The 27,785-nt window shown below is 36.5% G+C and overlaps 1 protein-coding gene across 13 annotated transcripts in view; it reads right to left on the bottom strand.

Annotated features, from left to right (window-relative positions):
- The window catches only part of NFIB (nuclear factor I B), a 443,907-nt gene that overhangs the window by 18,065 nt on the left and 398,057 nt on the right, over window positions 1-27,785 (bottom strand). For 8 of the 13 annotated variants that reach the window (XM_080668009.1, XM_080668007.1, XM_080668011.1 and 5 more), the window contains 2 exons: window positions 19,729-19,863; window positions 16,827-17,011 (listed from right to left, as the gene is read on the bottom strand). In XM_080668009.1, coding sequence (XP_080524135.1) covers window positions 16,827-17,011; window positions 19,729-19,863 — 320 coding nt within the window. Of the gene's footprint in view, window positions 1-9,162; window positions 9,246-12,582; window positions 12,749-16,826; window positions 17,012-19,728; window positions 19,864-27,785 lie in introns of all 13 variants that reach the window. The other 5 variants (XM_080668004.1, XM_080668006.1, XM_080668001.1 and 2 more) reach the window with 2 other exon arrangements.

Genomic DNA, 27,785 nt, shown 5'->3' with positions numbered 1-27,785 from the left:
AAAAATTTCTGAGGAGGCATATTTATACATGATTATATGTTAAAACTTATTTATATCAGGTTGCTGGAATAGGAGCCTCTCCAAGTTTTTTTTTTTTAAATGTATTAATTATTAATTAATTTTGCATAAAGTAACTCTAAATTAGTAAACCTCCCGATAAAGTGAACATTTAAAGGTGATTGCATAGGTAGGAGAAACAAATAATTAAAATAAAAGCTACCTCTTCACTAAAGATTTCCATGACACTAATTCCTAATAAAATCAATTCCTAAGAATCTAGTTTGACCAAGATAGCACTGACTCAGCAAATTCTGAATAAATTCTAGGTGATAAAATGTTAACACTGTGTTAATAAGTGCATCTAAGCATCTTATTGTGACATGTAAAATAATCTTGGTATTAGTATACTTCAGTATTCCTCACAAAAAAGAATTTTACATTAGGCTTTAAATAAGTTTAAGATAATAGGTGATGTTATTTGATATTGGTATGGTGATTCCTCAGTTTTTATCTTGTAAGAGTCAGTGTTATATAGTTTAGCTATCAACTCATTTTAATTAAATTTTAAAACTCTAATTTTGAGTGATATATAAGATTCAATAATTTTTAAGAATATATAAGATTCCTATTTTTTTCAAGTATTTTCCCTCAAAAACATAAGAAACTACTCTCCCCCAACTAGTAATAAAACTTAAAGCACCAGGTGCACGTTAGTTTAAAAATTTACTCTGTTAAAGTTTTGTGTTTGGATGTGTAGGGGGTATTAATTCTTATTTTTGTAACAATATAGACCCTTTGACACACCTCATATGTATATCCTTGCAGAAATGCCTGTGCACTCATATAAATATTTTAATTATTTAATTTGTACATACCTACTAGTATGAAATTACATTGTTTAAAAAATTAAGGTCAATTTTATAATTAAACCATTTATGCCCAGAATTCCAAAAGCAAACCAAAGGTGAAATCAGGAAGAAGATTCTCCTTGGAAAGAGCCCTGAGTAAAGGGGTGAAGTTGGAGTAGACCAAATACCAAGAGAGAAGGGAAGGTAAAGGTTTCCCTGCATGTGTTCCTAGGACAAACTCCATAGTCTCTGCGATGAGAACCCTGCTCCTCTCCCAACTCCCAACTCGAATGCGAGTGTTTCAGAAAAACAAGGATGGGGTCCCTGGAGTTTCCCTTTTAAAACTGCATCAGGGGAGTCACCTAAGATTCGGGCCATTATCCTTTTCTACACGACTATCAAATATGCAGGTAGATTATAGCCCCGAAGGATCAATATTGCTTGAATTTCAAATAGGAATTGGTTTCTTAAAATGAGGACCTCTATTGTTTTGAACTGGGGCTTTTGTTAAATGCTTACCAATTAGCTTTGGGAACAAAAGAAAGAAGGTAAGCAAAACCTTCTCCTTTGCTGGACTCAGCAAACAGTCTGATGTACAAACAGTCCCTCTTGATGACAAAGCTCTCAGTTGAACTAATAAACCATTAAACTGTAAACAGCATAATCAACACAGGCAAATTTACCTTTTCACTTTTTTTTTCTTTTTTAAGTTTACAGTGACCTCAAGGGAATATCTTAAAATGTGTGTTTTATGGTCTCTTAGGTTTCTTTATTTCTCCAAAGAGCCTCAAGGAAACAGATTTTTTTCGGGAGGGGAGGAAAGGTGCTTTTGGGGGCACTTTAAAAGATTAATATTCCAATATTCATACTTTCCTCTTAACTCTTAGATTAGTAGACTTTAATTTATCACTATTACTAGATGCTGCCTGGTGCACGAAATTCATGCACAGGGGCGGGGGTGTCCCTCAGCCCAGCCTGCACCCTCTCCAATCTGGGACCCCTCGAGGGATGTCCAACTGCCCGTTTAAGTCTGATCCAGGTAGTATCGAGACTAAACAGGCAGTCGGACATCCCTCTCACAATCCAGGACTGCTGGCTCCCAACTGCTCACCTGCCTGCTTTCCTGATTGCCCCTAACCTCTTCTGCCTGCCAGCCTGATCACCCCCTAACCACTCCCCTGCCAGCCTGATTGATGCCTAACTGCTCCCCTGCCAGCCTGTTTGCCCCTAACTGCCCTCCCCTGCAGTACTGGTCCCTCCCAACTGCCCTCCCCTGCTGGCCATCTTGTGGTGGCCATTTTGTGTCCACATGGGGTCAGTCATCTTTGACCACATGGGGGCAGCCATCTTGTGTGTTGGAGTGATGGTCAATTTGCATATTATTCTTTTAATAGATAGGAGGATTAGATAGGATAGAGGCCTGGTGCATGGGTGGAGGCCAGCTGGTTTGCCCTGAAGGGTGTCCCGGATCAGGGTGGGGGTTCCCTTGGGGCATGGGGCAGCCTGGGTGAGGGGCCTGTGGTGGTTTGCAGGCTGGCCACGCCCCCCGGCGACCCAAGCGGAGGCCCTGGTATCTGGGATTTATTTATCTTCTATAATTGAAACTTCGTAGCCTTGAGTGGAGCCAAGCCTCCTGCTCGCTCAGTGGCCGCAGCCATTTTTGTTGGGTTTTATTTATCTTCTATAATTGAAACTTTGTAGCCTTAAGCGAAGGCCAAAGCAGGCCAGGGCTGTGGAAACTTGGCTTCCTCCATCGCCGGGGGCAACTCAAGCCTCCTGCTCTCTCCAGCTCTTCCAATGGCTGCTTCCATTTTTGTTGGGATTTATTTATCTTTTATCATTGAAACTCTGTAGCCTTGAGCAGAGCCAAGCCTCCTGCTTGTTCCATGGCCACAGCCATTTTTGTTGGGATTTATTTATCTTCTATAATTAAAACTTTGTAGCCTTGAGTGGAGGCCTGGGCACACCAGGGTGTGTGGAAAGCTTGGCATCCCCCATTGCCGGGGAAACCCAAGCCTCCTGCTCTCTCTGTGGCTGCAGCCATCTTGGTTGGGTTAATTTGCGTACTCGCTCCTGATTGGCTGGTGGGCGTGGCTTGTGGGTGTAGTGGAGGTGTGGTCAATTTGCATATTACTCTTTTATTAGATAGGATTAATTTCCTGCTACAGAGCAAATAAAAAGGCCTCTGAATTAATAGGATGTAGGAGTACTAAACAAGCAAAATGGTCAGAATGAAATTAGTTATATGTGGGACACATAATACTTATTTTTTAAAAATATATTTTTATTGATTTCAGAGAGGAAGGGAAAGGGAGAGAGATAGAAACATCAATGATGAGAATCATTAATTGGCTGCCCCCTACTGGGGATCAAGCCTGAAACCCAGGCATGTGCCCTGGCAAGGAATCAAACTGTGAACTCATGGTTCATAGGTCAACACTCAACCACTGATCAACACCAGCTGGGCAACACTTATTTTTTTTTTTAAATAAGATATTCAAGGTTATCCTGGTTCCTTAAAATTACTCTTTTTTTATTGGACTTATTGGTGTGACATTGGTTAATAAAATTACTAAAGTTACTTCTAATGTCAGTTTCTGAAACCCATGATTCTTGATGTTTAATTTCATGAGCATGGTAGAATTAAGTTAAATGGGTCTGCATAGTCCATGAACTAAATAAACATTACTGGCCAGAAATGATAAGTATTAGAAAGTGAAAGGCTTCATTTTTAGATGGAAGCTATTTTAACTTGTAATGTGTAAGATTTCAAGGAAACTTAAAGATTGGGTAGTTCAACTTCTTCATTTTCCCTTTCAAAATAAGGATACAAGATAGCAAGGTTTAAAGATTTGTCTAAGGTTAGACATTCCGTGTTCTCCTCTAGACCAACCTCTTGATCCCTAGTCTCTGGTTCTCACCCAGGACACCAGTTTGCTTGTCATTGTTCTTTTCCTACTATATCCTTCATGTGCAGCCCAAGAATATTTAAAGCTACAATGTCTATAATTATAATCTTCAGAATTTCCTCTACTCCCCTGATTCAATTTAGCTCTTTTAAAGTTTATATTTTCAGAAAAGAAGATCACTTTTTCCTGGTGATTTTGTGGACTTAAATGTAAGGTTTCAGGGAATACAATTTTATGTTTACATTAGAATAGTTTATCGAGATATTAGCCTTTGATAACCAGGAAAGTAAGTTACTGAATAAATGAATGAATGATAAAAGACAGACCATAGAAGATTTTTTTTTGTAAATTTAAGAACTAGCCAAAAAACTAAACATTTGCATAGCCATTATTTTGACTGAAACTTCCTTTAAATGTGTTTCCTTCCCAGCCAGCATATGTGAAAAGTGACCTCTTATCCATTTACATACCTACCCAGAAGTCATATGATAGGGTTTTGCGTCAAGCTGTCAATTACGATAACAGACACAATAAGAACAGCCCGAGTGTTGATAGCCTGCTTCCTGACTTTATTGAAAAGTTTGTTGATAGTCCACTTGAGTCCTTTCAATTGCTTGCCTCTCATAAAATAACCAAACTACATTTCAGTGGTTTTCATGTACCTAACTTTGGCTTTGCCATTTCATTTGTCAGGACAAATATTATGTTCTAACTAATATATTAATTTTTAAAAAAATCCTACAGAGGCAATTTATTTAAAGGGCCATTTGGTGTAACAGAAATTATCAGTGGAACAAAAAATACTTTCAAATTCCAGTTTCAAATCAAGAAGTGTTCAAAATATTTTGATATAAGGTAGCCCAGTAATTGAAATGGGAATAACATGCAAGAGATGTATATGCTGAAGCTCAGGCACCACTGAAATCCATGCAATTGTGATCAGGAATGCAAAGACCCGAGTTATCAGGCCACTGGGTCATGAGCTCTAATAAGTAGTAGTGTCTAGAGCAGGGGTGGGCAAACTTTTTGACTGGAGGGCCACAATGGGTTCTTAAACTGGACCGGAGTGCCGGAACAAAAGCATGGATGGAGTGTTTGTGTGAACTAATATAAATTCAAAGTAAAGGAGCTGAGGGGAGAGCAAGAGAACCAGATAGAACAGCCGGATCCGGCCCGCGGGCTGTAGTTTGCCCACGGCTGGTCTAGAGTCAGAAGCTTATAATTTTGAGATTATGAAATAAGCCTTATAAACTAGAGTTTACTTGATTTTGATGTCTCACTTAGGGAAGGCAAAAGTAACCTCCCATGGATACCTCTGTATCAAAGGTTAACATGCACTTCAATAGCTGGATCAAATAGTAATCTTTTACTTCCCAACAAGAAGCTTCTAAGCCACACACTTGTATATCCAACTTGCAAAAAGGTTTTTTTATATGTCATATTGATGAATAATAGCAAAGATTTATATTTTTATTATGGCCTTATACTTAAATATAATGTGGATAATCAGGTTAATTAGACCCTCTTATATTACCAAACTCTCCAACAGCCAAGAAAGAGATCTGGCAATTTAGCAAATTTTTTATGAGATTGACCAGATAAGGAATTGGTGCTAATTCAAGGAAGTTGTCTCATATTCACCATTTATGCTAAAAGTGTTAGACTGCGTTATAAAATAATTGCTGTATTTTCTAAGCAACATCCATCACTCTGCTATATAGTTCCCCTTTTCTCAGAGACAGAGCTTGGGAAATGGAGTTCCTTTGTTGCCTGTCACAGTGAATGTTCACAGTGCGTGCGTGAAATGTAGAAGGAAAGGAAGCACTGCATCCTACTAAACTTCTATGAAGTTATGTCAGGGAGGAGGCCTTGACACGCCTGAAAAAGTTCCAAATCGTAAAAGACATTTCTCAGCAGAGACTAAAGAGTTCAGTTTGCCAAAGCAGGCCCCAGAAGTTTTTCAAGCCACCACACCACCTTCCAACAGAAAAGTTAAGAAAGAATGAAGCTCCAATTGAAGTCCTGAATTTAATTTCCCGCATGCCAACAGGGAATGTATGAACTAAGCCAATCATGCTAAAGACAGTCTAGTTCCAGACCTTGAACAACACTCAAAATTGTATTAAAAGATAACGGAACATTTTAAAGCCCCGATCATCTGGCATGAGCTTATTATTATAACCAACTAATTTGGTTTTTATGTCAAAATATGAACTTGTTTCCATAAATCTTTTTTGAAATATTCTTCATGATTATGTGATTTTATTTTTTAGGTTCAAATGAAATATCACATTTACAGTGATTGGTGAAATTCCGGGGTCAGGAAAAAAACAACTAGTTTTTCAAGGCAGTTAGCAACCACTGTTAATCAGTAATGACCATTATCAAAAGGAACACAAAGATGTATAATTCCTAATAGCAGCTGTATGTGTGCCCAGTTAATGGGAATAAAAGCATATACTTTTAGTATTCAGAGTCCCAAATATGAATGTATTACTCTTATAAGTGGAATATGGGGTTCATTTTAATATTTTTCCATCTCAATTTAAGAAAGTCAATATGCAATGACGACACTGAAAGCTCTGTGTCAGTGTCATTTTGTGGAAATATTGTTTATGATAGTCAACATTATTCAGCAATTTAAAATTTATTGTTAGCTCTAATTTATGTAGGGAATATTAAAGTTATTTTCTAAGAAAAAATAGCACTCGACAATGCACATCAATACTTTTCATAATCTAAAAGGATAAATCTTTATAAAGCAGCTGCCAATGAACTGAAGAATGTATCTGGTGACAATATTTATTTTTAAGAGGTCATGTATACTAAAGGCTACAGGGAATGTTTAAAAGAACCCTCTCAGACTAAAACCATTGCCTTTCTAATTTTGAATTTCTCTTAGCTAATATAAAATGATTGATTACCTTTATTTCATGTACCCCTTGATTTTCCTTTTCATTCATCATTGAGTACTTTAAACCAAATGCATTTAGAACCTGCTGCTAGAAGAGTGGTCTCTTTTAAATCTTTGTAAAGTAATGAAAGGACACAGTAAATCAATCTCATTTCTGCTGTAGAAAAGAATAACCTTTACTCTACTGAAGTCATTTAGACTATTTTTGTCTCTCTTGTTCCTGGATAGTAAACATAAAACTTCATCTCTATGATTCTTTTCAAATTTGAAAGGATAAAAATAATAAGCTTTTTAACTGGAGCCTTCATTTAATAATATACATGTATAGTATTATAGGCATATATATCCATTTTCTTCATGCCTCAAAATTATAGCTCATATGAATTTGGTATATTGGGCTTTGTCAATTCAAAAAGCACTAGCTCCTTCAATAAATAGAGAACAAACTACCTGTCTGCATGGTATATAAAATTGAACATTATAGTTTTAGCTTATAATTGAAGCTTATATAGTTTTTTCTTCCAAGGATCAACACATTACATATTCCATAAATATCAACCACAGTTGATCAAACAAATCATACTTATAATGTAAGGGGTCTTACTTGACACTCCCACTTAAATAACAAGTTGGTGGTTTTTGATGAAAAAAATTCTGGAATTCATATATATATATTCAATTAAAATGTGCTCTACATTAAGACTCATGTTTTCATGATTCTTGCTAAGTATTCTTGATTTATCCTTGTATATGTGAAAGGAGATGTAACTTATATATAATGAACTTTTGATCATAATTACATGAGGCTCCAATGTTAGTCATAAATGATAAAAGAATTAAAACTTCCATAGGTTAGGGCAGGGGGAGGGGAAGATTGTTTCTAAGTACATGGAATTGATTATAATATTCTAAATGTGTTTAGGGCCAAAGGTTTAAATAATGGAGGCACATTTCTATGAATTAAAAATTAACTGGAAATTAGAGATGTGTCATAAAGAATAATGCAAATCCCATGACAAAAATATTTCTGAAAATATGTGGAATGATATTTTAAAGAACAAGTTTTAAACCTATAAATCCTGCATTTTTTAAAAAAAAAACACATAATGAACATATACATTTGTCAAATAGAACCATATTATAGTAATTAAAACACATTTCATATTACAGCAATTTTGGAGGTGAAAAAAAGCAGCATTCCAGAGAATTATGTTGAAAAGCCAATGGCTGGCAAAACCACTAATTATTACTTGGTATTTTCATAACTGTGTACAGATGTTTTCAGTTAGTCCTCACTCTTTTGTTTTGTTTTGTTTTGCTTTTTTTTAAAACCTGGCAAAACATCAAGTATCTTAAATAAGCTATCATCTTTATGATTTTCTCTGAACTCTGCATGGGGTGACCTTTAATATGCAGTCTGGCACCTTAGTCTGCAACTGGGCAGGTCTTGGGAATGCCACAGAAGCAAAGTGAAGTCAGGCACAATAAGCAGAAGCTAGGTGGACAGGTCTAGATCAAAAGGAACCGGAATGAGTTTCTGTGCAGGCTTCCTACATATGTAAAAACTCACACGTATGCACATACAACTTAACACATGAAGGTAAGGTTAGTTAGTACCAGCTTATTCATTATAGCCCACTTTTCCCTACGTAATATTTTGTACATGGTTAATTTCAAACTGCTCTGCTATCAAAAACTTGAGCGCAGCAAACATATGCATCATAAAATATATTTAAATTCTGAAGTGGTTAGAATTATTTCCATTATCCTATAACTAGAATCGTGGGATGTCTGTGTGGGTATGGTCCATGCTTTTTGATTGTGGCTAATTTGTTTATAAGCCACCATTAATCCTGGCTGTGTATTTTCACAGTCTGGGTAAACACTTCATTTGCATTAAATTTACAGCATTAATGAGATGTGAAATTTAAAATGCTACTTGAAACATAAATGATGTAAGAAAGCAGGAAAAAAAGAAATGTTTTATCACATCTGAAATCAGTAAAGCAATTTAAACCTATTAAAATAGGAATGATGTGTAGCCTGAGATTTTAGCTTCATAACTCATCTTCTTGGACTAAAATACCAAAATGGGGGGGGCAAAACATCTGGAAAATATGAAAGAGCTCAAAAACACAAATTGTGTACTGCTTCTACTCTAATTGGCTTTTGAATCAGTTTTTACATTTTATCTTTGGACACTACAGGCTAGTACCTTCTCAACAGCCAATAAGACTAAGAAAACTACTATTTGGCTGAAATACTGTTATTCCTACAGGGATGAAAAAGGTCTTGAGCCAATTTGAGAAACCCTGTTCAGAGAGGCAAGAAACAAAGGATAAATGAGAAAATAATTTGGAAAGTGAAATGATCAGTGCCTTTCTCAGAAGCCCCGGGAGCCCCATCCTGAGTCCAGATCGGAGAGAGCAGGGAGAAAAGCACCAATGCGGAAGCATGGCTGCACCATCACACCTGGGTGAAACTTGCCCACCTGTTGCTGATGTAGGAAGGATGGGTCTCTTGGGCTTAGTCCCACATATCGATTGGCTTGAGATGTGCCTGAGGCTGTGTAGGCTGATTAAGGAAGAACAAAAACAAAGATAAAAATTGTGAACTATCAGAATGAACACCCTGTCCATGTACAAGAAACCCAGAGAAGTGGGACTTGCAACCAAAAAAAAAAAAAAAAAAAAGAGGTGTCTCTATTTCTCTTCTCTTTTGTCTGAGTGAATACTGAGTGATATAAAAGAGATGGTAGTTGACCTCTCAAGCAATTACTTTATCCCCTACCCCAAAAATCTATCCAATAAATTGTATCCCATGGTTCAGCATGGGCATCTCACATTTATGTGCTCCATCTAGTCTTGCGAGAGAACCAAGGACTGGCTAAACAGGGGGCTCTTTGTCTAGGTCAGTGGTCGGCAAACTGCGGCTCACGAGCCACATGCGGCTCTTTGGCCCCTTTGAGTGTGGCTCTTCCACAAAATACCACGGCCTGAGCGAGTCTATTTTGAAGAAGTGGCATTAGAAGAAGTTTAAGTTTTAAAAATTTGACTCTCAAAAGAAATTTCAATCGTTGTACTGTTGATATTTGGCTCTGTTGACTAATGAGTTTGCCGACCATTGGTCTAGGTGGACCTTTTCACCAGTTATTAATCGTCTAATAATGGGATGATCGATGCTGATGGCTGATTCTAAATGTAAAAGCAGACTGAAAATCTGTCAGGAATGAGTGAGAGCTTTTAATGATTGGATGTAAGCAGATGTCCTCATGATACAAGAAGAAAAACGTCTTGCTTAAAACTCTCACTAAAAAGAAAATCTAACATTACTAATGTGAAGGAGAAGACTATTTTTATTATATCATATAGAATGAATTAGCTCAGGATGTCATTTAATGTGAAAATGATCTTAAGTTTGATAGAAATGTGTGTGTGTGTTTAATTCTCTATTTTCCATAAGCACACAAGTCTGTTTCTTGTGACTGGAATTGATGGCAACTTGTAAATACATGGCCACCAAATAATAAATACATATGGCGAATACTCCTTAAATTATAAGTCTCACCTTGCAGTACTCTTTGTACAGGTGCTATTGGGTATAGAGTGAATTGTCCCCCCAAAAAATCTGCCTATTCCTAAATATTTTTGTTTCTTTTACACAAGGAAAGAACTAATGTATCTCTAGCAATCCCATTGCTCCCTGTCAGGTTGAACAGAAGAACTAAATTTTCACCATTTATATTACATTTATAGGTCTGGAAAAACTAAGATGTTTGGTTTAAAACCATCAGATTAATGAGGAATCCAGACATTGCTTTTTACAAGGCTTTAAAAAAACCCCAATATATTTCATTCTGCCATGTTCATTAGAAGGACTGCAGATTTTTATCTATTCAGGCATTTTTAGGTCAACTTTTTGAATAGTGAAGATGACCACAATTCACCTTTTAATTATTCCTGGATAAAGAGCCCATGTGAGGGCAGCCATATGAAGCCAGTGGCCCCTAGTGAGTATCCAGGTCTCTGGATCGACGCACAGTGGGTCAGCCATGCCTCACCAGCCTGTGCCCCGTGTTCTTTTCAGCCACGAGAAGGAGGTCTCCTTGGCCTCTGTGTTATCTTTAACTGGACTGAGTTATCAATTCAATGACCAATTTCTCATGGTCAGTGGTGCCTGGGAAACTGGAGCTACAATTTATTTCTAGGAAAGAAAAATATCACACTATACTTCTTTAATGCAAGAGTGGAAAACAGACTGGTGGAGCCTTTTGAATATTTTCTAATTTTATTAGTCAAATAAGATCTTTTTTTTTTTTATCAACCTGTATGTGAGTATAAGAACAATCAATTAACAAACAGGCTGACTTTCTAAGTGAGCTGCAATCATTTGGGTCTGACTGTCCCTGGAATCTCATCTACTAATATCAATAATATTAATAATACCTACTCTGGTACAAGTCGGTACCAGAAGTTTCTGGAACTTAGTTTTGATCATTTATATCCTGTGATATTCTTCCAAGTGCTTTTACAAAAATATTTGTTTTCCATTTTTGTTTATTTAAATTTCTGGCCTGTTTGTTCAAAGAGGCCAAAGCATCCACTTTTAAAATCTGGATGTATTATTCTAGTGACTGTAATGTACACAGCTAACCTTCAGAACAAAAGAATATTGAGCCTTCCTTGACTGGGTCTCATCCATCTGTACATTCAGGAAAGTGTTCACTAGTGGAGGATTCTCTACCAACAAACCAGTTACTAAGCATTTAATTATTATTGATGGGAATTACAAGCCTAAATGGACTTATTAGCTTCTGGGGCCTCATGAATTTTGAGAAAGAAATGCTGAATTCACTGGAGACTCAAAGTATGGTCCAATTTTCTTGTAGATTCCTTCCTAGGTTTCAGAAACCATTAAAAAAGAAAAGATTTTCCAATGGCAGAAGAAGAAAGAGCCAGTGGTGACTCTAGTTGGCCCTGTAATTTCACACAGGAATTTCCAGAGCATGGGGACTTTCTTGTTCTAGGTAAGAAGCTCTGAGTTTAAGATATGGCACGTGTAATTGATGAAGAACTTGCTAATTCCTCCTGACTGGAACTTTATCCCTTCCATTCTACCAATCTGTGCACAGAAGTTCCAAGTCTAGGAAGCTGCCAGTTTGGATAAAGCCAATTGAAAAACTGTGCAATAATTCCTTGTGTACTTATGAGTATTCCATGCAAAGAAGCAAAAGATTCATTTGAGCTACTGGTATATGCTATGTAAGCTCACTGGCTAATTCTCTGACATTTAAAATGTTAAGACTATGCTAAAAAACTTATATCTGATGTATTATGATAGATTAAAAAAATTTTAATTTTTTTTGTTGAGGGCAAAGAAAGTGCAGGTAGCTTACATGTGCCTAATACTAAGCTTTGAGATGTTTTCGGCACCCAACAGTGTGTGACCATTTCTCACAATGACATAAGCTACAGTAATGTAAACATGCAATTATCTTACAGAGGCACTGATTCAGTCTGCCATGTGAAGGGGCTTGATTACTATAGGAATGATCCAATGAGTAACACTTATCTAATCTCTCTTTGGGTGATAGAAAAACCGTGTACACTGCGTTATGTTATCAGTGCATTTTCGATGTAAACCTTGAACAAGCAGGCATGACTTATTCTTTTTTGTTATAGCTATTTACTCAAACAATTAAGCTTCTCCCTTTTCAAATCTGATGCACTGGCTTAAATTTGAAAAGAGAGAGCATGTGATTGCCAAGCCACGTACATGCCTGCTGGTTCCATGTAAATGAGAAATCTCCATCCGGTTGGATAGCTGGAAAAGTTGCTGTATTTCCCACCTTGGATCAGGTATCCAATGGTGCCTTTGATGGACATTTCTCATTTCCTACAGAAATACTTACTGGTTGCTGTAGGTGAAGCTGCCTCACCTTCAGTGGATGTAGTGATGGGTTTAGTATCTGTCATGGTCAGAGTCACAGGTCGCACTGCACTGGGATGGGGAGAGGGTGCCAAGACAGGAGTGAAATGGCCAGGCACTTTCCCTACCACTTGACCACTGCTGTTAGGCTACAAAACAAAAACAGAATGCCGGGTGAAACAATCCAAAAGGCAGTCATGGTGTCCTACAACGACACGCAGCACACTCGGCCGAGTGGACCCTGCACACTGTTGTGTAATCGCCACGCACGCCTTCCAAGTCTGCATCCGGGAGGTCGGTCAATGGTTAGTAGTAATACAAAGCAGCAGCATTTAAAAGAAAGTCTTCACCTTCAAAGCACTTTATGTAGGTTAACTGTCTTTACAACGCTCCCAAGAGCCAGGTAGAACTGACCTTCATTTAGTAGTCCAAGAAGCTCAAGTTGAGACTTCAATGCTTAGCCCAAGGCTGAAATGGAAGTCATTACTGAGCTAGTGCAAATCAGAACCAGTGCTTCTCTGCCCCTCATCTTCTACACTGAATCAGTTTTGGCTTTCAGAACACAATTTTCACCTAAATAATAATATCACTGATATAAGGAAGACAAGAATATCTAGGCTATCAAACACATCAAACTGAGTAATTTCTATCATGTATAGTCAAGGCCCATTCTTCTGCATTTAAAACCCCTAGTTCTTGCTCACACACAGTTACACTCAGACATACACACACACACACACACACACACACACACACACACACACACACACACACCAGGCAATTTAGATTCCAGGATCTCTGCTCAACTTTTGATGATTTACAAATATAAGCAGGTAGAATGATATTTAGAGCATTTAAAATTTCAGATCCATACAATGGTATAAAATGCTGAGTTAGGTCTGGCCTTATACCTCCAAATAAAAGAATCCCATAGTAAATTTAAATGTGCTAAAGTCAAGCAGAGGGGGCAACCATATACACACTCTGTTATTTGAGTTACTCTTCCATTGTTGGGCATGGAGAGTTACACAAAACATGTATTGTTGACATTTGTGGGAATTAACTGAGAAAATCCCTAGGGCAATGACAGAAAAGATATTATCTGTGCTTTAGCCCTGGGTACAAAAATAGTATCTGTGGTAGAAGACAGAATCCTAGAGGTACACTGTTTGAAGAAATACTTGGATGTATTTTTCTAGACAGAGAATGCTGTTTTTAATTAACATTCGTGTTGGAATTCTCCACTGCATAGTGTACATAACAATTTGCTATGAGGGTATTCTCTACAAATAGTTAAGTCTTAATAATCTGCACTGCTAAAAGCAAAGAAAGCAATGAAGCAGAATATTTATCTAAATACCCACACATAAGTTACAAGTAGACATTTTAGAGAAAAAAGAGGAATAGCTCATAACATTTAAATACTGGAACTCAGAGACATGAACTAGGGCTTCGGTTGGGTTCCTCAGAGGCCATATTATTTATTCCATAAAGAAAATGAACTCAAATATCCTGACTATTAATCATGAGTAATTTTAAGTATTTAACTTTGTGTCAGGAAAACTAACCAGAGTCTCCCCCTACGAAAGCCTAGGAGACTTATATATTTAAACTAATTTTATTTAAAATATTCCATTAAATAGCATGATTGTCTCACTCTAATTGGTGCAGCAACAATGTAATGAATCTCCAAATTGCTATGGGGAGGACAGGGCATCTCAGTCGCTTGACTTAAAAATCAGTGCAGTGCTAGAAGATACTCAGATAGAGGACGTGACTACAGATGAACAAGTACTCTTTTTTTTTTTCATTTTTAGAGCTACAAAAGTTAATACCAAGAGTCTATTTTGAAATGTAAATTAATTGGTTTTGAGATGGAGTTAAACATCAAAGCAGATATAATGTCTCTTCAAAAAAAATCTGTTTATTATAAAGACCCATTTTTCCTTTCAAGGGGAAAAGTTTGTTTCTAAAGCACACTGTCAACTTCTGGTATTCTGCACTGCAAAAGCCTGCTTTCTATATCTCCCTCAAGAAAGAACAGTCTCATTTTATCACTGCTAGTACTTTCAGTGGTAAAAAGCATTTCTGAATACTGCGTTCACCAGCACAGTTGGGCAGTACCTACCTGAGAGCATGGGACGGAAGAATGACAATGAGGTCAAGGGAAGGCTGTGACAGAATACATCACCTTGCCCGTTCTGCAAGCTCTGTCTACTGAAGTTCAATCGACAGGAACCAACAGACATTTCATTTAAAAATAATAGTAAAAGTGACGAAGAAAGAATTCCCAAGACAACACAGTCAACTTTCTAAAACTTCGGGTCAGAAGAATGAGAGGGTTATTTCTTTTCAGTCTTCTACTAGTTCAAACAGATGAAGCTAGACTATAAAGCTTCTCTTTTAACGCCGCTAATAGATGAACTTTCGTACTGTAGATATGAAAAGACATCTCATCTGAAGATGAACTTGAACAGCATTAGGAAAGGATTATCCTACTTAGTCCACTGCTCCTATTATACAAAATCCTGAGAGGGTTTTTTGTTGTTATTGTTAATTGAGATGAGAGTAAGATGCTTCTCTTAGAAGCTGGATCTTTACCTTGAAAATATGAAGAAAAACTGAGAACAATATATGCAGATTATCACCTAATATGCTCTCTTAACTTATAAAGAAATTGAAATATACGTAAAACAAGCACTGAATAATTAAAGAAATGCGTGACACTAAGGGCCTGATTTTAATTTGCATAATTTTCCCCTAACAGCGCCTAATTAAGACATCAGTTAAAAAAAAAAAAGCCAATGGAACTCTAAGATTTTCCACACTGAATTAACGTTAAGGACTTTTAATGGATGTCTTAATTAGACTTTGTTATTCATGGAAATTCTACACAAATTAAAATCAGACCTTGTGTGCCCTGTTCCCAGCTGAGTCTGGCAGAAGGCTCTATGGAACTGAGACTTTGGATCCATGCTCTAACAGTAAATTGTATTTCTGAACTAATATACTAAGATCCCACTGTGTTACTTAGTAAGTAGTATGACCGTCATTAAAAGTGCCACAAGATTTAGACATTTTCTTCTAAAATACAAATAGTTTAACTTCAAATTCAAAATTGGAGAATGGTATACTTAGCTTGGTATTATTAATCAATGGAGATAAAAGAACATGTAACTTTTTAAGTAACCCCAATGGTGCTGGCCATGTTGTTAATCAAAATAAAACATTCATAAAGGAACATTTTGCTTTGTTTTAACCATTAAATTAAGTCTAAAGATATTTTTTAGATCTTCCTTTGTTAAATATAAATCAATATGCACATACTACTTAGTGGCATTTTGAGATTTGAACAGGATATTTAAGCATTAATAACAGGATGCTTATGAAAATCCCTCAGAGCATTAAAAGGTATAATAAGGAGTCTTCAGGGTAAAGCAGCAAAGCTAAACACCAGACCAAATGATCAAAATCACATTACAGATTTGGGACATTACGATTGACAGACCCAGCTTTGGCACAAAGACTGTTTACTTGACTGTGGAAAACGTTCTTATACCAAATTTCTATGGAGCAACTGCTTATAGAAGAAACCACATGTTTAAGAAGTGAGGAAGGCACATGAGTCACTACACTCACACAATGAATCCCTAAAACCACTGCACAATGTTTACAAAAAAAAAAAAAGACACTTCTGGTAATGTCACTCATTATTAAATGCAGTCGTGTCTGTGCAAAGAATATTCAAGTAGTCATCAAACACTGAGAATGTTTACATTACCAAAGCTTATTTTAATACCTAATAGTTAGTCTATGAATACAACTGTAAGTTCTTTTGTGTGTGTTTATTTTAGCGCATACCTTGCTCCTGCCTGGAATAAGCACTTTGTCTCTGTGTCAAGCCAGGTATTTCAGAGGTGTGAACTCCCGCTCAGAGCTTTTTTTTTTGTCAATGTACTTTCTGCATAAACTTTCTCTTCAGTCAATAAAAATCCCAAAACATCAAACCAAAAACATCTTCACAAATGTGCCCCTTTGGGGCAACACACTTCCTACCTGTCATTCAGCCACCTTTAAATAAAAATGTATTGCATCACCAAGACACTTCCTGAAGATGGATGGCAAAAGCTTGTTGTTCTGCCAGACATAACTGTCTGGGTAAGCGCCATCTCTTAGACCTGCTCCATCTCCCTTAGGCTCTAATCTTAGTTTCTCTCTCATTTTTACCTGGCTGGTTTGCGGACTGGATGGGTCATAAGAAGGTACATAGTTCTTCAGAGTATCCTGAGGATTCAGGTGGGGAGGATATCTGATTGTTGGATGAGAAAAGTAGCTCGATGGGGCTGGAGGGAGAATAGCTTGTGTTGGAAATGGCAACGGTGAGGGTGGAGGTGGAGTTCGAGTTGAGATGACTGTAGAAGATAGAAAAGGAAAGACAGACTTGTTAGCTGTTTTCTTTAATGCTCTGTACTGAGCCTAAAGCATGCTGCGAAACGATAAAAATGATAGCTATTCATTTCCCCCCACGATTTAACCAAACGCTCCTAAAATAGCAGTTAGTCTTTTATTCTGAATGCCAGTGCTACTAAGCATACACAGACACAACCCTCACTATAGGATATTAACAATCTTGCTTTCTAGATCTATGAATGATTTAAAAAGAAGTTTCTCTTTCATAGGTTAAGCCAATACTTCGTAAAACATTTCTTTAAGCAAAGTTATTCTCCATCAGAGCACAATTTTGGTTAGTAAGTATTTTTCTTATATAAGTCCAGACCAAGTCACAGCATCAATTAGAGGGCAAGGGATCCACAATTTTCTACCAAAATTCAAAACAGAAGTGTAATCCAATTGTGAATGCATACTTTATTTATGCATCCTAGCTGGTAGTTGACTAAAATGAAAACCCATAATTAATAAACAATGATGTCCTGAATAATGACCCGATCATTGTATTAGTACTTATGAATATTTGTACATAGAGCCTGGGAACTCTTTCTCCTAATAAAAAACGTTTCTTTCATAACCAAAAGAAGCCCTATACTTTAAATATTTTTCTTCCCACTCTAACTTTTACAACATGTAGCTTAAAAGATATTAAGATAAGACCAAGAATAAGACCCACAGAGATGTGAATTTATACTTTCATAGAGACATAAACTTACCCATAAATCACATATTTTATAAAGGGAAATAATATGTAAAACATGCATTGTGGGCAATGTTTAATTGTACTGTAACTTTTCAACATTAGTATGACCACAATTTATGGTTTAGCTTCTGAAATGTAAGCCTTAAGTTTGAAAAATGGGAAAAGAATAAAATCGCATGATCATTATCTTTATAATGTTGAGAGAAACAATCACGTAAGTACAAATTAAGAGTACCAACCAGTAAAATGTATGTAGAAGTGAAGATTAAATATCTGTTTCTATTTAATATTTCGATCCAAACCATAGGAAATCACATATGAAAAATGTTTAGTGTTTTATGAGACAATGTAGCAAACAATATGAAAAAATAAATTCTTTCCATGACCTATAAATGAAAATCATCTGGAATAGATTACCTCTGACTTTGTAATTATGTGCAAAAAATTAAAAAAAGAATGTTTTAAGGGATGTTGCTTATCTTCCCCAATAATGTCCAGGGCACTCACAATCTTCTACATTTGTTGTTACAATGAAGGTGATTGGGCCTAACCGCAGACCTTCTAAATGAGGATTTCCAGGTTGGGAGGCACCAGAAAGGGCCCTGAAACAAGGGCCTGTGTAATCTTCCCACACATTGAAGTCTGAGCATCCTCCACCAAAGGGAAGCATTGCAGAGAATCCTATATAATAAAAACCTAATATGCTAAGTGTCCAGTCATCCGGTTGTCTGTTCAACCAATCAAAGCGTAATATGCTAATGATATGCTAAGGATGCTCAACCACTCGCTATGAGGTGCACTGACCACCAGGGGGCAGACACTCAACACAGGAGCTGCCCCCTGGTGGTCAGTGCGCTCCCATAGGGGGAGCGTCACTCAGCCAGAAGCCAGGCTCATGGCTGGCGAGTGCAGTGGCAGTGGTGGGAGCCTCTCCCACCTCCACAGTCGTGCTAAGGATGTCCAACTGCCGGCTTAGGCCCACTCCCCAGGGCATAGGCTGGCAGTCAGACATCCCCTGAGGGCTCCTGGACTGCGAGAGGGTGCAGGTCAAGCTGAGGGACCCCCCTCCCAAGTGCATAAATTTCATGCACTGGGGCAATAGTACTTACATATTTCTTAAAACTCCTCATTAAAGTATCACTTTATTTAAGAAGTCTACACTTTTGAAAGTATAATGTAAGGAAATACAAACACCTAAATTAGACTGGACATCTTTTCACTTCATGTCAAAGTGCTCTTAATCTCAGCTCAGCTTAACCATGGTCTTCACTCATATCTGTACACAAATGTGAAGGTCATTGCTTATTTATATTGATTATTATTTATAGCTCATTTTTAATATTAAAGGTGACTTAATATTAACTGGTCCTTAAAGTGCAGATGTAAAATATTGGATTCTTTTTCCTATTTAAATTAGGAAGTCTTTAAATTAGATGTAACATCAAGTGTAACATCACAGAGTCTGTGCATATAAAATAATTATCAAAGTATCTCTTTTATTTTTCCTGATTAATTTCATTCCCAAATAAATAAATACTGACTCTCATGTAGAAAATAATATATACAGAAATAGCATCCATATGTCTTAATGCCTCTGGAAATATTCTAAACTCAGCAACAAATTGAAATCATGTCTTTTTCTTGGTAAAATACATACAATTAAGACCGACCCTGAAGCTATAGTTAAGATGACCATGTACTTCATATTTTCTAATTTCTTGTCATTATAATCTTTCCAATAAAGGCAACTGATAGATACATAGATAAATGTTATTTAATTGTATGGCTTTGACCATCTTTCCTCATATATTAATTAAAAAAAATATTTGATCAGATTATGACCCTCCCTCTTTTGGTTGAGAAAATATGGCCACCACTAGCTATAATAAAAAACTTAAAAAACTGTGCTCCATCCCTGAGGGCTTGGCGTTCTGCAAATGAAAGGGAGGCTTCTCCTCTATGCTTAAAACTCCTCACCACTGTGTGCAACTCCAGGTATCCCGGGGTGATGGTGCTGGGGGAAAGTGCTCAACCTTGGGGAAGAATCCTGTGGAGATGTAGAGCTGAACAATGGCTTTTCAGGCTTCTTCATAGTAGTCGGAGACGACATATCTGCAAAGGAAGAGGGAAAAACCCACACTTTAGGACTTTCTTAAGCTACAAGGCTCATCTTAACACAATAGATCTAACTCCCAACATTTTATTGTTTTTGTGAGTTTGGCTCTTTTACAAAGTATATATTGAGGGTCAAAAGTCCAGTTATGTTGGAGCTTTGGGATATGTGTCAGAAACTATCTCCATTGCCTCCTTAGAATTATCACCAGAATGACTCCTACTAGCAAGCAAATCTTGAACTTCTGAAAAACTAAATATCATGTTTCCATTGGCCCCTTGGTTCACTTCAAGGCCTTTTTTAACCTCAGCATTTTATTCTTAGATTTATATGATTCAGGGGTTTGTCTTTTGACTTGCTGATGACGCTGTGGAAAAAACAGAGGCAAACCTGGTGCAAATGTGAGAAACAACCTTTGGGTGCACTGGTAAGTATATTATTGATTTAACATCTTTTATGGAAAACTCATTACTTGTATAGCAAAAAAAAATTCCTTCATTTGCTCATTCTGCAAATATTTATTAGGTTCCTCTCTTTGCCAAGTAAAGTAAGGATGTTAAGGGGAAAAAAAGCAATGGCTGCTGGAGGGATACTCTGTGTCCATGGAGAGAAAAATGAAAGGAAGGAAACAGTGGTCAGCAGTTCAGAGGGAGTCAGTGTGCTGACAGCAGAGATGTGTGGTGCTTGTGACTACTTCTGCACCCCCCTGCACAGGGCAGTGATCCCCTGAGCCTCCCCAGCTTAGAAAAGGCGCCCCAGGGGCACCGAGCTTAAAATGTGGGTTGGGCCCGGCCGGAGTTGCTCAATGTTTGAGCATTGACCTATGAACCAGGAGGTCACAGTTCGAGGTGTGGGCTTGATTCCCAGTGGGGGTGGGGGGGAAGGGGGCATGCAGGAGGCTGCTGATCAATGATTCTCATTATTGATGTTTCTATATCTTCCTCTCCCTTCCTCTCTGAAATCAATAAAAATATTTTTTTTTAAATGTGGATGGGGATGACATACTCAGAGAGAAGCAATGTTCCGAGGAACGGGGCCATAAAACATGCAAGGAGTACAAATAGTCTGTGGGGTGAAGTACAGAGATAAAGGAAGGAAGCGAGCCGCTGGCAAGACCCACATGCTAAGGGGCCATGGGTTTTGTATATAAATGTCTGGAATGCTTACCCTGATGAGGAAAAGCTATTAATGGGTGAGCTATGACCACATTGAGAGCTTAGAGCAATCTGTCCAGAAACTACATGGAGAATGAATTAGCCAAAATGGAGATAGCAATCATAGAGACCGTGTAAGAAGATAGATTAATTAATATCTTCATTCATAAATATTTATTGAAGGACTAATTCATTCCAGACACTGTGCTAGTTGCTGAGGACCTAAGAGTAGAAACTGAGTAGATTCCACTATTAGTGAGGGGCAGATTCTACTATTAGTGAGGGGCTATGGACAAGTGAAAAGGAATTACAAAACAGTGTAAAAGGTGCCATATTAGGAGAAGTATTCAGGGATGCATTCATTCAATCACTCACTCATTCCACAAATATTTAATACTGCCCAAAGATAGATCATGAAAACTTGAAATTAGAGGGACAACAGAGCTAATGCCATAGATCAGCTATTCTCAACCCGTGTGCCGCAAAAATTGTTAAAACGTGCAACACCTTTAGTCAGGGGCATGAACCTCTTTCCCTCAGATTGTCCAATAAAAAATGACAGCAGCCAACGCAACAGTAGCCATCCCATGTGAATGAATCAAAACTATACCAACTTTTTTTTTGTCAGATAGACAAAAAATAAATTATTTGGTGTGCTGAGGAATTTTAGTAAATTAGCTTATGTGTGCCATGAGATGAAAAAGTTTGAAAATCACTGTCATAGATAATGAAAAGACTTAACCCAATTCAATTAATAACTGATGTAGAAGGTCATCATGTTAGGTGAATAAAAATTTAATTACATTAAGGTAATTCAGGAGAAAACTCCAGTTGGTCAGAGATATGGGCCCTGTTTCAATACCTGGAATAGTGTTGATTTTTATCAGCATTATAAATGTATAGTAAAATATTCTAAAAATCATGTAAGTTATAAAACTTATATTTTCATTATCAAAAATTTCAATACATACATAAGTAGAATAGTAATGGATACTCTTTTGCTCACCACCCACTTCAATTAGCAACTCACAGCCAATCAATCTCGTTTTACCTTTACCCCATGTATCTTTCCCCCTGTATTACTTTAAAGCAATTCCTAGGGATCGTATGATTTCACCTATAAATATTTCAGTTTGTATCTCTAAAAAATAAACTTTTATTACAAGAAAAACCCCCAAAATTTCATCACACATTATATATTTATATAATATGAATTTTTAATTAATACATTTTTAACATAAAAAATAAAAGACTACATGGTACATACTATTAGTATAAGAAACTAATATCATATGATTTATCATTTGAAAAATTACCTAAACTCTGGTAAAAACATCTAATAAAGTTAAATATGTGTTTTCAGCACACTGAAAGTTAAAGAATGTATATGCTGCTGGAAATTAAAGGTGCATGTGCTACTGTATAAACAGTAGAGATCACAGTCTACAAAAAAATGATGGGTGTATTTGTAGCCATAAGCTATAATTTGTGACTAACTGGCTATCACTAACCTATCAGAACTTTGATGAGAAAGTGAACCATTTTCTTATATCTGAGTTAAAAAGAAAAAAAAAGATTAATGAAACTATAGCAATTAAGTGCTGTTACAAAAAAAAGAGAGGAAATTTTAAAATAATTTAAAAATAAAGAAATTTCATTTCAGCTAACTTACTTTCAAAATGCCAAAAATAGCTATGTGATTTTAAAAGACAACACTACAAAAATATGCATTTTGGCCAGATTGAAGGTAATCATAGGCATATACACTGTTTGAGGCTGAAAAACCTCCATTTCATCCTTTACTTTATATATAGATGATGTAATAAGTTTCCCTCCCAAATTTTTATTTAAAATGAACTCTTAGGAAAAAAAACCTGGTAACTTTCTATTGCTTTACCTGTGCTTAAATAAACATTTCAAATACAATTAACTTATGTGAATCAGTTTCTAAAGACTCCCTCCTGTACATAATAAAGCATTCATTATACATCTTGGTTCCTTGTGTAAATAATAAAGCATTTTCTGTACATTCAAAAACAATTAAATATGCCAACACTTGGGAAGCAGAGTAAGTTTAATTTCAGCTATGTCATTTCTGGAGAAGATCAATCAAAGCTATTGCTACTGTAACTTTATCAGAATTTTTATTAAGCCCAGCCAAATTCACATATGTACTAGTATCTTTTCGTAAAGGGCACATAAATCAAGGGCGTTTGTACAGAAATTTAAGAATATTGGCGGATATGTAATTTTTGAAAAATAAAGCCTTGGCATTTTCTTAGTGAAAATGATACACTTTGTTGTATTAAGTAATTATTATAGATCAATTTATATTTCTGGTTCTCTTTTAGATATACACCTTCATGTTCAGAACACATAGGAAAATGATAGAGGCCAATGCATCAGAAACAGAATAAAAGTCACTCTCCATGTGTAAAAGGGACTACGGATTGTCTCTTCCTCAAACAAAAACAAAAAATGAACTTGCGATAATAAAAATAATAATGAGATGGTGCACTGGCCAGACTGAAACAATTTTAAAAAAATAAAAAATGATAGTATTAGAAAGTAGACTTAACTTCCTTTGTTTTCCCATTAAATAAAATTAATTTGGAGCCCATTAGTCAGTAAAGATATACTGGTGCACAAAACGTTCAAGTCACTATGCTAAGTACTTTGGAGGATACAAATTAAACCCTCCCCTCAATGAGAAGAAAAAAAAAACACTTTCTGAGCAGAAGAGGGAATAAAAATAAAAGGTCAATTATCTGAGAGAAATATGGGTAGAGTTTCTAGCTATTACATTTTAATCATAAATCAAACCAGTTTTGTTTTTATTTTAATTTTATTTTGAATGTCTGCAGTCTAATAGACCTCATGCCAAACTGAAAAATGATATCGTTTCTATTTTTAATGCACTCATATGCTATAGGAAAAAATGTTTGAGGAATAAATATATAGGAGAGATGTTTTTAAATGACCTTTCTGTGAAGAAAAACAAATGTCATGCTTTTCACATTTCATTGTCCCCTGAACAGGAAGAATAATACATAAAAAGATTAGGTTGAAAATAAGTTGGATAATAATAAAGCTGAATAACATATAAATATATAATAAGTTGAATAATAACAAATACATTATAATGTATAAGTTGAATAATACATGAAATAACGAAGCTGAAGGAGAGGGAAGATGATAAGAAAAAGATTAGCTGGTGGGTCTGTTGGTGGGAAGGAGGCAGGAGTTACTGGTGGCTGATGAGAAAGAAGCAAAGGCCAGTGAGGGCTTGAAATCAGAGAAATAAATTTAATATGATTTAGAAAGTAACAATTTATAAATGAATTCATTTTAGAAGAAAAAAGGTTCCAAAAGCTGTAATTTTTTTTCTGTCTTTGCAGCTTCCACTAGGCTGTGTGTACTTGGCTGAGTCAAGAATTTTCTTCCACCTCCCCTCCCAGGTTTTCCTCAACATGGTTCATTATAGACACAGTTACTGAAATTCTCTCCTTCAAATTATCTTCCTCATTTTAAGATTTATCATGGCACTGCATTTTTTTTAAATACATTTTTATTGATTTCAGAGAGGAAGGGAGAGAGACAAACAGACAGAAAGAGAAAGAGAGAGAGAAACATCAATGATGAGAGAGAATCATTGATCGGCTGCCTCCTGCAAGCCCCACACTGGGGATTGAGCACGCAATCCAGGCATGTTCCCTGACTGGGAATGGAACCGTGAGCTCCTGGTTCGTAGGTCAGTGCTCAACCACTGAGCCACGCCAGCCAGGCAGAACCACATTTTTATGTAAGTTTTTCCTTATCAATCCATATTATTTAAACTTTAGCTAAATGAATTTGGTTATGACCTCCTGGGGGAGGAAGGAACCAGGAGGAATGTGCTTCTAACTCTGTCCCTTTCCTCGCATATGACATTCCCTCCAGCTAAAAATTATATGTCTCTTTACCCTCCTATCCTAGCTATAAAACAATATTTTATCCACTGAACCAACATGATTCATTTTCTCCATAAGTAAACCTTCCTAGGAACTTGGGAGATCTAGATCTCTGGAATGATCTTGTGTTTGTGTCTTATATCACTCGATGGCTTTTTCATTATTATTTTGTACTTGTTTAATCCATATATATCTATATATATATATATATATATATAGATATATATATATATATAAATAAAGTTGACTAATGGTTGATCCCACAGAAGATAATTTTATCAAAGACACAAACATATGTGCAAACTGGAAGAACAGGCTAAGAACATGGAAAGAATTTTTAGAAATCCAGGATTGAAAGAAGGTAGAACAGATACAGCAGACTCGGTGTCTAGACAGTTTATTTTAGAACCTCTTGCATGTTGATGAGGCTGCACGGTGGAATGATAACTAGCTGTGTAGGATGAGTGAAATAACCATGGTCGATAATGTTAAAATGCATGTTGCATGAATAGATACCATCAGAGGAGAAGTCACTGAATGGAAAGCAGAGAGAAAACAAAATCAGTCAGTGAGCTTCTAATAAGTGTGACAAACTATGGAGAGACATAAAGTTCAACATGTTAAATAAGACCACCTGCTCCCTGTCCTGGTGATGCTCACAGTTTAGCAGAGAGGATAGACATTAAATATAAAAATGCATTAAATAATTACCATCATGATAATATAAGACTACAGAAAGGATTCTTCTTAATGACAGAAGATGAGAAAGGCTACTCTTTAAAAAAAAAAAAAAGCAACATTTACACTGATAGTATTCGTCATCAATGCCTATACTTAGATTTATAATTAGAAAATCAGTGATGGCTTTAGAAACCAACTGTACAGTTCAATGCATAATAAAAAATCACCATGTAAGAAAAAGTTCAACTAGGCTCCTCGTATAAGCTGAGTTGATTCATTTAGACTGAAGCACACCTTTAAATAAGTATTTTGCAAAATCAAATTATCACGTAATTTTTCCTAGCTATACTATAATTTTTTGGCACTGAGACTTATATACATCCTAAGCCCTGAGGTGTCATTCATCTCACAGCATCACTTCAAAGAGATAAAGGCTTAAGCAAAAATATAGATCGACTCATCTCCCAACAAGGTAATCGCATCTACAAAAGAAGAGAGTTGCTGTGAAACTCAGCGTATGTACCCGACTCATCGGCAGCTTGCACAAATGGCACTCCAGATGTATATCTGTTCGAGTCAGCCCAAGGCAACAATTTTGATCAATTCTAATGTGATAAAATGCTGCAGGGAAAGGGTGCAGAAACGTGTTTACGTCAGCCCTTAATTAAACTGTTGTTCACTTCCAAAGAACCTTAGGAAACACTAATGAGACATGAGTTTTGGCAATTTCTTCATCAAAGCAAAGACCCCTTCCTCAGTCTGTAGCAGGCTGTCACCCGAGTGGCTCCCGGGATAATGTCACATGGCACTCCAGGCAGTTAGACACCTGTTAGGAGAACTTCACTGAAGTCAACTAGCGATCGAGGGCAAGCTCAAACAGCCACCTTAACACCTGCCTGTCTGGGACACCTGCTCGTTTTTAACACAGAGCAGAGCAATATGTTGGCTTTTTCAATATGCTTGAATAGATTAAGGTTACAAATCACATTTCTATAGACTACACAGGAAAACACATCATTTTCTCTTTTTTTAATTTCTATTCTTCTTCCCTATAATGACACTTATGGTACACAGCTATTTCAAAACAATTATGTAGGAACACACAGAATTCTTAAATTTTTGGAAGCCATTATTTTCAGCATAGCTTAACACTAAATTAAAATATATGAACTGGACCATTCCTATGATTTAGAAAATGTATTTTTTATCTGTTTAACAAAGAAGCAAATTGCCTCAGAATGTTATAAAGTTCAATACTTTTACATATGTCTTGTCTTTCTTATTTACATGCCATACATGTAAGCAAGTCTAAATGAACCCTTATACGTACAAGCCACCATTGGCTGTCTTCTCTTACTTTTCCAGTTCTTTAAAGTATCTTTTATTACGAAGTGCTTAAAAATCATAGTTTAAAATATTTTCTTTCCTCTTGACGTTATCAAACTGCTTACAAGACGTTACTGGATTCATTTTGGCAGAAGAAAACTCAAGGTGCAATGAAAATAGTAGGGGAACTTCTGTTACCTTTGCCCCTTCGGTGGGAGCATGATATAGACCAAGGAGCAAAAGTGCACATGTGAGAAAATTTAGCATACAGACAGTCCAGTGACTGGGATTTGACAAGAATATATCATATTGACTAGTCTTACTAAGTTAATACCTCTTCTAGTTTTCTACGTTTCTTTCTTTTTCAGACGTTTTAGATTTTTGATAGTTTTAAAAAGCTTTACAGATTTACAAAAACTCCTTACATAGAAGAGTTCTTCAGAGACAGAGACCAAACTCATTGGTGGATGATGGCAAAGGTGGTCAACACATCCATTACCTCCCTGAGACTCTGCCAAGCAACACAAAACACTGAGAGTGAAAACCAAACTTCAGCTAAGCTGGGGAGTCTCTGCTTTCCATTAAAATGTTGCCGTGGAAGCTTGAAGACAACATGAAAAATGACTGGATATCTGCATAAAGTAATAATACTATTTATAATAACAGAGACACTACCAAGTCTGGTGTGCAGGACGAGTTCAAGAGCTAGACATCTGATACTTTTGCTTCAGGCCATAAATCCCAAATTCGTCCTGAGACAAGGGAACAGCTTGGGCCCTGTGCCCAGAGGACACCGAGAAGGCAGGGAAG

This window comes from Plecotus auritus, assembly GCF_963455305.1.
Source record: "Plecotus auritus genome assembly, chromosome: 5".
Taxonomy (NCBI): Eukaryota; Metazoa; Chordata; class Mammalia; order Chiroptera; family Vespertilionidae; genus Plecotus; species Plecotus auritus.
The sequence above is the reverse complement of the archived record's forward strand: the minus strand, read 5'-3'. Positions and strand labels throughout refer to the sequence as shown.